Here is a 10,963-nt window from a genome sequence, read left to right on the forward strand (position 1 = left end):
TTCAACATCGGGTACATGAAACGTAATAAACACAACATTAATGGCTAATGAGAAACGTGTATTAAAACATGCTGGGGCACTTGCGGGAGGATATTCGGTAGAAAAAAAAAGCTTTTCCGCAATGTTTACGAGCAAGGTTTTATGATTAATCACTGTCAGTCCAACCCCCTTGTCCAAGCTGAACTATTGATATCATCGTTTAAATAACCACCGCTGGCAGAGGTTTAAAAGAAAGAGCAGACGACATTGAATCAGTCATTGTGAATTGTTATCAATCACATTTGGTGACAGTTGTGAAGAATAACCGTATTTTGGGCTGTTCCCGATATATAAGGCGGTGACAATCCATCGTCAGTGTGTTCTCGAACGAGAGGCCATTAGTCGCGGGGCTGTAGCGGGGGGATTGTAACGTCACTGTCATCATTACAACACACTCTGACGTCGACCCCAGGCTGGCTTGCGCCCGGAGATACCATCAAGGATACGTCGGCGAAGAACTGACTCAAACCTAAGTGAAACTTGCAGTGAAGTTTTCTTGGAAATTTCGTGATTTCAGTGATGTCGTCTGCTTGTGGAATTCTGCTTCTGTTTGCGACTGTCCTCGCTGAGCCGTCGGCACACTTGAACAACGGTGTTGACAACAGAGTGCACCTTCCACAACAGTGTGCCATAGGAGCTGTATCATCAAGATTCAGCTACAATCCTTTAGCGGACGACGGTGAGTTTAGTGTAGTGCTTCTTGAGGCAGGAGAAGAACCTCCTTGGCGGGAAGCAGGGAATGGATACACGAACTCAGTATTTGTCCATAAGCTACACAACCTTTTCAGTAATCATAATAATTGTCTACAAATACAGAGTCCACTGTCTGTTACAGACTAAATTATACGTTTATATGTGAATCACTTTCAAATAGTGATGATACCTGGCGAAATGATTTGCGTTATCCTGCACCATGACAGGACAACCATGTGGTGGTTAAATTGTGTCACATGCTTCAGTGTGCCATCGTAAGCCAATTGCTGGAAGACTTGCTCCTGCTATCAATTACAGCTCAATCTGGCACAGATTATTTCAGGCAGATATTTACATAGCTGGAATATAGCTGACTGCGGCCCAAAACAACACTACCTCCTTTCAGCACCGATGACGGAAATGGCGAACATGTTCATATATGAACAGGAACGATTTTTCTTATGGTTAGACAACTTCTATATTGCGAATGGATGCGACGTTTCGATGTAGATGCTAACACCGTTATCAAGCAAGTCATGGCACGTCACTTGTTTGAAGAAAAATCTCGTTCCTGTTCATCATACCAGCCACTCCAACTACATGTTCATATATAACAGATAAGAGTAAGTGAACCAAAAAGAAAAAGAAAGAAAGAAAAAAAATAAAAGAAGAAGAAAAAGTGAAAGGTTAACGAGGGTATTGAGCGAATGTTCACAGGCGTTGAGGGACCTCGGTAAACCGGAATTTGTTACCCTGGAACAAATGACTGATTTGATTGACATTTTCTCTGTAGTGATGAATTACTCAATATATTTTCGGCAACGATTAATTACTCAGTGATTGATAATGACTTGGTATTATTGACTGTCAAGGTACATCTTAATGGTATTCACAGGTAATCCTTCAGGTAAAAAGATATTCTATATTTCAAATCGTAAAGTTAAATAAGAAAAAAATACTCAAAGTAAAATTTTTGTTCAACCATAACATTGTTCTGAAAGGTGAACGACGTCTTCATAATCAACTGCAATAGTTCAGGGCTACATCATGCTTTAGTAAACTACACATGGGCAGAAGATACTCTGTTTCTTAAGTAGGATATTGTTTTGCACAAGGGCGTTCTTGTGTGTGATACTTTCTAACAGTGCCAAGATCAAAGTGAACATCGGATGTGAATGTCATGTCATGTCTTGTGGTGTGGTCACGCCCTGTGCAACGTTGGTCTCGAAGAGTCCATGGATGGGAGTTTGGATGTCCTTGGATGTTTGCCAGCTTGGCAGCTTCTGAGTTTTAAAAACTGAAGTCCTGCTCCACAACGAGCACATGTATCACATGTCTCACCATAGGCAAGTGACCTTGCTCAAAACTGCCTCTGTTCACCCAGCAGTGGATGGGTACCCGATGGGATGAGATGGCGAAACGGCTGTTAACCTTGCACCTCACAGACAGCTTGGGTTCTAGTGCATACGGATCCATTAACTTGGGTAATATTGAGCGCTTTGACCATACACCTTTTATATGGAAGTTATATAAGTACATACATTATTACTTGCCTTCTATAACATGCTGACTCCTTGGTCCACTTGTAAAAATAAGATGTCAGTGGTTAGTCCATTGTAGCTGTTGTATGTCGAACATAGACCCACTTTAGAACCAGAAATACGATTCATATTGCTCAAAGAGACACGCTTCTTACAGGAAGGAGTAAACTTACAAAAATATATCCTCTGGACGGTCCCACACAATCTAACTATCAATAACCCCTTCAACTATGAACATACTTGATATTTAATCTGTGTTTAGCGTAATATAACTTTGTTGTAAAATATTCTTTCGGTTGTGGCCATATATTCTGATATCGGAACCCTATCAGTCCTGATTATATAGTCTCTGTAACTTCTACTTAGCCATGGTATACGAACCCTATCAGTCCTGATTATATAGTCTCTGTAACTTCTACTTAGCCCCGGTATACGAACCCTATCAGTCCTGATTATATAGTCTCTGTAACTTCTACTTAGCCGTGGTATACGAACCCTATCAGTCCTGATTATATAGTCTCTGTAACTTCTACTTAGCCGTGGTATACGAACCCTATCAGTCCTGATTATATAGTCTCTGTAACTTCTACTTAGCCGTGGTATACGAACCCTATCAGTCCTGATTATATAGTCTCTGTAACTTCTACTTATAGCCGTGGTATACGAACCCTATCAGTCCTGATTATATAGTCTCTGTAACTTCTACTTAGCCGTGGTATACGAACCCTATCAGTCCTGATTATATAGTCTCTGTAACTTCTACTTAGCCGTGGTATACGAACCCTATCAGTCCTGATTATATAGTCTCTGTAACTTCTACTTAGCCGTGGTATACGAACCCTATCAGTCCTGATTATATAGTCTCTGTAACTTCTACTTAGCCGTGGTATACGAACCCTATCAGTCCTGATTATACAATCTCTGTATAGTTCTACTTAGCCGTGGTATACGAACCTTGTCAATTCTGATTATATAATCTCTGTATCGTCCTACTTAGCCGTGGTATACGAACCTTGCCAGTTCTGATTATATAATCTCTGTATCGTCCTACTTAGTCGTGGTATACGAACCTTGCCAGTTCTGATTATATAATCTCTGTATCGTCCTACTTAGCCGTGGTATTAGTTCTGATTATACAATCTCTGTATCGTCCTACTTAGCCGTGGTATACGAACCTTGCCAGTTCTGAATATATAATCTCTGTATCGTCCTACTTAGTCGTGGTATACGAACCTTGCCAGTTCTGATTATACAATCTCTGTATCGTCCTACTTAGCCGTGGTGTACGAACCTTGCCAGTTCTGATTATACAATCTCTGTATCGTCCTACTTAGTCGTGGTATACGAACCTTGCCAGTTCTGATTATACAATCTCTGTATCGTCCTACTTAGCCGTGGTATAATAACCCTGTCAGTTCTGATCATACAATCTCTGTATCGTCCTACTTAGCCGTGGTATACGAACCTTGTGAATTCTGAATATATAATCTCTGTATCGTCCTACTTAGTCGTGGTATACGAACCTTGCCAGTTCTGATTATACAATCTCTGTATCGTCCTACTTAGCCGTGGTGTACGAACCTTGCCAGTTCTGATTATACAATCTCTGTATCGTCCTACTTACCCGTGGTATACGAACCTTGCGAATTCTGAATATATAATCTCTGTATAGTCCTACTTACCCGTGGTATATGAACCTTGTGAATTCTGAATATACAATCTCTGTATCGTCCTACTTAGTCGCGGTATATGAACCTTGCCAGTTCTGATTATATATTCTCTGTATCGTCCTACTTAGCCGTGGTATACGAACCCCCTCAGTCCTGAATATATAATTTCTACTCAAACGAATACATAAAACGGATCTAGAAATATTCAATGTTTTTTAAGTTAGATCACATTTATTGATAATTACATTACGCCATATATGTAATAGTGATTGTTTACACTTCAGAAGTATTATTAGACAAAGCAGCCCTCTCAACAAATCCTCATAACTCAAGTTTTAGGCAATCTAATTAAGATGAGCTTCTGTACCGATTGTATCCACCGATTTGCCTTGTCCTGCTTCGACTATATCATGATACAGGTGGGATAATTCTCACTGTGGTGCACTCAATCCTTGATAACACACTATAGATTTTGTGTATTATATTTATGCTGTTTACCTCCACAGGTCCCTCTCACTGGATACACTCAGCTGACTGTTGTGTGGGTGAATGGCAGTCTCCTATCAATATTGAAACTGCCTACTGTAAATGTAAGCAGTCGCACAGGATAAGATATACGACGGAGCCTGTTGGACCTATACTAGGAAAACTATATAACACAGGTAGGTCATTGTAAGCTGTATAACACGGATAGGTTGTTATCAGCTATATAACACATGACTTACTTAATAAGGTTTATTACCTACGAGGGCGAAAATATCGGGGTTCATATTTTTCATACGATGCCATTGGGCAAAATATCACTTTGTCATGGTTACGTGACGTCATGAACAATGATATGACGTCACGTTTCTTCTGTGACGTTGCGTTCTACATGCGGTAACGGCGGGTAGCCAGCCTATGTTTGAAAGTAGATTTGGGTTTATTTTCCTCAATTTGACGACTTCGGTAATAAACAGAATATTATATTCGTACCCAAAGTTAAGAATTCTTATCATATATCAGGTATTATATACCCATATCATACCATGTTTACGACACTCGTGCCTAAATATCGGTATATCCCTCGGTCTCGCTCGGGAAATACCAACATTTAGGCACTCGTGTCGTAAACATCGTATGATAAGGGCACTCATATAATATCCTCTATGTATAACGCACTCATGGGTGTAAGAGACAACAAACGTCTCGTCTTAATACAGTTGTAATGTTAATGGCAAACAACATTACAATTGTGCGACTTCTGTCAATAAACAAACAATTACTTTGAGAGTTAATGACGGATTCTACCGGTAGGGCAGGGCAGGCATGCTCTTTTCGCGATCACCTGGTGTTTACTGATTTTCAGTGATGCACTCATACAATTTTCTGTTTTACCTTCTGCGGCAAATGAATTTGTCCGATGTTGTGTGTTGTTGTTACTAGTGTTGTTGATTTCTATATCCCAAGTGACGCTTAAGCTACCTACTACTGATGTACAGTGTTTGTGATCAGATTGTGAATGCATCGTCTACGATGTGACGAATCCTTAAAGGAAGCTGACATGCTTGAAACCAACTCGGTGACAGGTAGCCATTATGTTTATAATGTCTCAGTCTGTGATTTGCAGTCCAGGTTTCTGGAAATACATGGTTCAGCCTTGTTGTGTGCACTCTTACAGGTAACCGCCAACATGTCCTGTTGATTTTCATGTTGAACCTAGTCCTATGTATTTTCATTTCTGTATACATATTTCTGTCACCATCCCTTGCATTTTCGAAAGAATTTAAGAACATGGTCGAACCCTTGATTTTCAGGGAGAGAGAACATGGTCTTGATTTTCAGGAAGAGATGAATTCAGTTCAAATGTATAGGGAATGAATCATTTTGTAACAGGCCCTAGTAATGTTCAAATTCATGTTCCAAAGGAGTTCAAGAAAGCCAGAGAGGGTCCCTCTACTCCGCCTAGTCCCTTCTCGCTGACCGAGAAGGTTTTCATACCGCGAAAATCTGGCGACATTTTAAAAACAAAGAAAAAGACTAATTAATGCAAAACAAATCAAAACAAACACACAAAAACAACGGTTGCCCTTCACTCACGAATTGAAAAGTCAAAGCTTTTGTGATATACCTACAACAAGCGTATTTTCCAGTCTCATCTCTCTTCTCATTTCAGGGTATGCGGTGTCTATAGACTTCAGTAACAGTGTAACCCCGGCACTGCTGGGAGTTCCGTATTGGGAGAGTTCAGAGTACGTCCTGTCGACGTTGCACTTTCATGCTGGTAACGGCACAGGTCATGGCTCAGAGCATGTGGTGGACAACGTCGGCTACGATGCAGAGGTAGGTGCTCCTTCTCGTCTTATACACCTAATTCTGTTCTGCTTTATGGATCTTAATGACATGATAGTCGCGTGTATATTTTGTCTATAATTCTATAAAGAGATTTTCCGCCAGGGGCAATCAATTTATCAAAATTTAACTGTCGACGAACATAAAGAAAGACTGCCGACTTGTGTCAGTTCAGAAAATTTTATACAAGGGTGTATTTTCAACAGCTGCCTCAGAAAAAGCTGAATTAAACACGAACTTAAGAGATTTTGAATATATTGATATTTGCTGACAATATGTAACGTAATTACGCATAAAGAAAAACTAATAAACGTGGACACCCGCCATAGGATTACACAGAACATGATACATTTAAACATGGTCTCTATACAGTTTACTTTTGTCTCCTGTAGCTTCACCTGGTCCATTACAAGAGAGAGTACGGTACCGTGGCGGAGGCGGTCAAGCGACATGATGGTCTCGCTGTGGTTGGAATCTTCCTGAAGGTATATTGACTGATTAATACGTTATGAGCCTAACACAGAAAGCCTTCGCCTGAAGACATAAGAAGGATATACAGTTCAATATACCCCCCTTCCATGTTGATACACTTGTTGACGGAATTTTATACCAGGTACAACGACGCCCTTCTTTTATTTGTTATTGATTCGAAATGGGTTCAGACCAAGAGATGTTTGGGAACAGAAGTATATAATCTAGAGGATATGGCGGATGGTGAATGAGTTCAAAGCCACACTCTAGGATTGTAGTCATGGAAATTGAATTGTGCAGTGCTAACATTTCGACGTCTTATCGTTTCGAACGTACAGCAACATATGTTCCGTTTATTGTTTGGACTTTTGTACGGTAGTTCACCACAATACACACCCTCTACATCCAAGAAGGCATAACCTACCCAGTCTTTGCCTTCTTTGGTGGAGATGTAGCACTGATTTGATTGTTGTTTGGGACTGAGCCCAGACGTGGTGTGTTCGGGTTTTATCCATAGTCACAAATCACAAGAAACTTTCTGGATCAGCTTCGAACAGAAATAGATTACCATGAGACATATGCATGTTGTACACGGTGCGTTTTTGGTCATCTGAGAAAAGCATCGGATTCCAATGAGCTTATACTTTCTCATCCTCGATAATCTCCAGGGTATAAGTTACGATCACTCTCCACTATACCCTGGATGCATCCACGGCTTGGCCCGATAATTACATTACCTCCCTTCGCTGGCTCCGCATTCTCACAGTAGCCAATCAGCTGAGCCGCCGTTACAACCGAGCTTGCCAGTGTCAACAAAGATAGCGGTCGCAGTCGCGAAGGTTTGTTCTCAGTGCGACTCAGGTTTTGGGGGAAACCATGCAGACAAATTGACAGATATGAAACTGTAAAAAAATATATATATATGAAAGAACTCCTTCTAACTCTTTCAGAGTATCTCTGCATCAACTGTGTTGCTAAGTTTAAACGGTTAGATGATTTAAGAAGCTAAAGTGAGTTTTGATTGGTTCCCGCAACTTCCCAGCGTAAAAAATAATAAATAATAAGTCATCTTCTATAGCGCACGTTTCCAAACACCAAGTGATTGCTCGCGGCGCTTAATCAGAATCTGATTCTTATTACCCCGGATAACCCAAGCTGCCTGTTAGGCGCTAGAAGGTTATAGTCACATGACTTTATCCCACCGGGTACCCATTTTCTGCTGGAAGAACAGAGGCAATTTGAACAAACTCACTTGCCTAAGGTGAGACCACATGTATCACATGTGCTTCGTTGTGGGGCAGGACTGGAGTCCTAGAAACTCTCAGGAGTCAAGCTGCCAAACAAGGTCACCCATCCAAGGATTGTCCGAGCTCGGCGTTGCTTAGACACCTGATTGGATAAAAAGCCAGCTAAGGGAGGTAATAAAATCATCGGGCCAAGCTGTGGATGCATCCAGGGTATAGCGGAGAGTGATCGTAACGTATACCCTGGAGATTATCGAGGATTGCCCAAGTTTCAGAGATTGAATTTTCTCTCCTCTGAAATACCCACGAAACTGGGTACTGAACAGTCATTCGCTGGTTGGTCATCAGCAGATCAGGAATTGTTTGGATGTCTTGGGCCTATATCTAAACACTGCTGCCAAGCTCCTTACGGTGGTAAAGGAAGGGGAATCCTGTCATACTGTTGTTCATACATGTATATCTACATTGATGGATTTCAGTGTTGTGAAGTTGTTCTGCAAGCACTCTGTAACTCCACGTTTCTCAAGTTTGTCCATTTTCCAAAGGTCACAGACCCCCTTATCGACTTGTTATCGAAACAATTTACTGAACCGACTCATGTGTTTGTGGATATACCACTATGAGATCATGTACTGTCTTTTTTACATTCCCGAATTTGACCAGCATACGCTCCCTCAAGACAGTCGTGTTCATCTGTGTGGAGTTACAGTTGCGAGGACAGCAGACAGTCTTAATAGATTCCCCAGTTGGGAGAGTGGCGTCCAAGGCGCTTCATTTCGCTATGCAGGGTTGCGTATCTTGCGACCGTCAGGAACCGATGATCGTGGGTTCGAATACTAGATTCCTGGTTTGTCCGCACCAGGCCCAACTGAAACCGGTTGGGCCAAACTGATAAACGTCTGAGATCTGTTCCTGTCATATTGAACTGACAGCCCATGATATACATACGTGGCATTTAACCAACTGACGTTTTAACCAATAGGTGTCACATCTGTCCCCCAATGCTGAACTGAACCGACTCATCCGTGTTTGCGGACTGGCTGGAGGTAAAGGTACGGGTATACAACATAATTTCACTATTATTCAATTGTTGCACAGAGGCGATAGGGTAGGCTTGTGGTTAAATCGCTCGCTCGTCACGGGTTCGATTCCCCACAATGGGTACAGTGTGTGATGCCCATTTCTGAGTCCCTCGCCGTGATATTGTTAGATTATTGCTAAAAGCGGTATAAAACCATACTCACTCATTCATTCACTCTGTATCACGGCATCCTGTAAAAAAAAATAATCTCGACCATGGAAACCAATTATTAAAAAAGTACATTGAGAAGACAGTCAAAGATTCCTAATATCTACTGAAGTGGCAATGAATGAAGTGACACATTAGCTTAGGTCATGTGAAAACACCTGGTGTTCTGCACGTTTACCGTGTTGTAGAGGTGATAGATGACACGTGTTTCGTGACTTCCAGGCAATAAGCGGCCGTTCTCGGTGGATCCCCGTCAACTCTTTCCCTGGCAGAAGGACTTCTATGCATACCATGGCTCTCTGACCACGCCCCCCTGTTCCGAGTCTGTGCGCTGGATCGTGATGAAGGACCCGATATATATCACCCGTGACAAGGTAATAATAAGTTATATATCACCCGTGACAAGGCAGTAACCAGTTATACATCACACGTGACAAGGTAATAACAAGTTGTATATTACCCGTGAGAAGGTAAAAACCAGTTATATGTATCACCCGTGACAAGATAGTAACCAGTTATATATTACCCGTGACAAGGTTGTAACAGTTGTATATCACCCGTGACAAGGTAATAACAAGCTATATATTACCCGTGACAAGGTAATAACAAGCTATATATCACCCGTGACAAGGTAATAACCGGCTATATATCACACATGACAAGATTCGCCCATGTAGTCAATTTGTTTGTATGAGTGAGTTTAGTTTTGCGCGGCACTCAGCAATATTCCAACTATATGGCGGAGGTCTGTAAATAATCAAATATAGACCAGACAATCCAGTGATCAACATGATGAGCATGGTCAATTTGAAATACACGCGTACTATAATCATTTCATAACGGGTACCTTTAAACCAGTCTACCTTAAATACAAAAAAAAAAAAAAACACTGATGGAATAACTTATGTTTCCAGCTGCTGATACTCCAGAGTTCCCGGATGTCAGACGGCAGTTACCTGGGGCAACACAGCAATGTCAGGCCGGTGGTGCCGCGGGCCGGACGCCAAGTGGAGGCCAACTTTCACTGCTGACAAGGAACGTCGGACATTGGGAGACGTCCTTCATCACACACCACCTGACAGGAGAAGGGTTGTGAAAACTATACACAATGACGTTTGGTCAAAATAGACGGAAAATGTCTACGTTTCAATATATAGTTTGTGGTATTTTATAAACAGATTATGTGTCCTTAGGTTGGATGTTGAGAGGAAAGAACCCATTTTGGATGGTGGTAAAAATATTTAATCTGTTTGGGGTGCGTGATAATATTGTTTCGTCGTGATGGAAATCAAATGAGACACCGTTTTGTAACTTGGCTCTTCCTGTACTTGGATGGAAACAATGTAGTAAGTGCCTGCAGCTGTGACACGTGACGCGCCTTCCAAGTCTCCAGCTGGTGCACAGATGGTCCAGTGGCACCACAAGACGATATGCATTTGTGCATCACAGGTCGTGGTTCGAATCTCACATTTGGTCAAATAATAATACTTGTTTAGCAAAGGTATCCTTCTTTATGAAAGAAATCAATTTGCGTTACTGAATATGTACAACAGGAATGGCAAGTCCTTATGGATTATTAACTTCTTTATTGTTCAATAGCGCAGTTTCGGTATAGATACTTATATCGTTGTCAAGCATAATAATGCTTGAAAACGTCGCTATTGTACAATAAAGAAGTTGATCATCCACAAAGACTTGCCATTCCTGTTGTACATATTCAGTAAC

At 41.3% G+C, this 10,963-nt stretch overlaps 1 protein-coding gene across 1 annotated transcript; it reads left to right on the forward strand.

Moving 5' to 3' along the window:
* Positions 1–558: 558 nt before the first annotated feature.
* LOC124287967 (carbonic anhydrase 3-like) lies at positions 559–10,269 on the forward strand. Its single transcript, XM_046724470.1, has 6 exons — positions 559–718; positions 6,099–6,265; positions 6,667–6,759; positions 8,972–9,035; positions 9,461–9,612; positions 10,153–10,269. Exons 1-6 carry the CDS (start codon positions 559–561, stop codon positions 10,267–10,269), a joined length of 753 nt encoding a protein of 250 aa, XP_046580426.1.
* Positions 10,270–10,963: the final 694 nt, after the last annotated feature.

The sequence above is a fragment of the Haliotis rubra genome, unplaced genomic scaffold, assembly GCF_003918875.1.
Source record: "Haliotis rubra isolate DU_JTF1 unplaced genomic scaffold, ASM391887v1 Scf41, whole genome shotgun sequence".
Taxonomy (NCBI): Eukaryota; Metazoa; Mollusca; class Gastropoda; order Lepetellida; family Haliotidae; genus Haliotis; species Haliotis rubra.

Bases quoted from the DNA above. Each gene is read 5' to 3' on its own strand.
- LOC124287967 (XM_046724470.1), top strand. From the start codon at position 559: ATGTCGTCTGCTTGTGGAATTCTGCTTCTGTTTGCGACTGTCCTCGCT. The intron at 6,760-8,971 runs GTATATTGACTG...TTTAACCAATAG, and splicing joins TGGTTGGAATCTTCCTGAAG to GTGTCACATCTGTCCCCCAA. The intron at 9,036-9,460 runs GTAAAGGTACGG...CGTGACTTCCAG, and splicing joins TGTTTGCGGACTGGCTGGAG to GCAATAAGCGGCCGTTCTCG.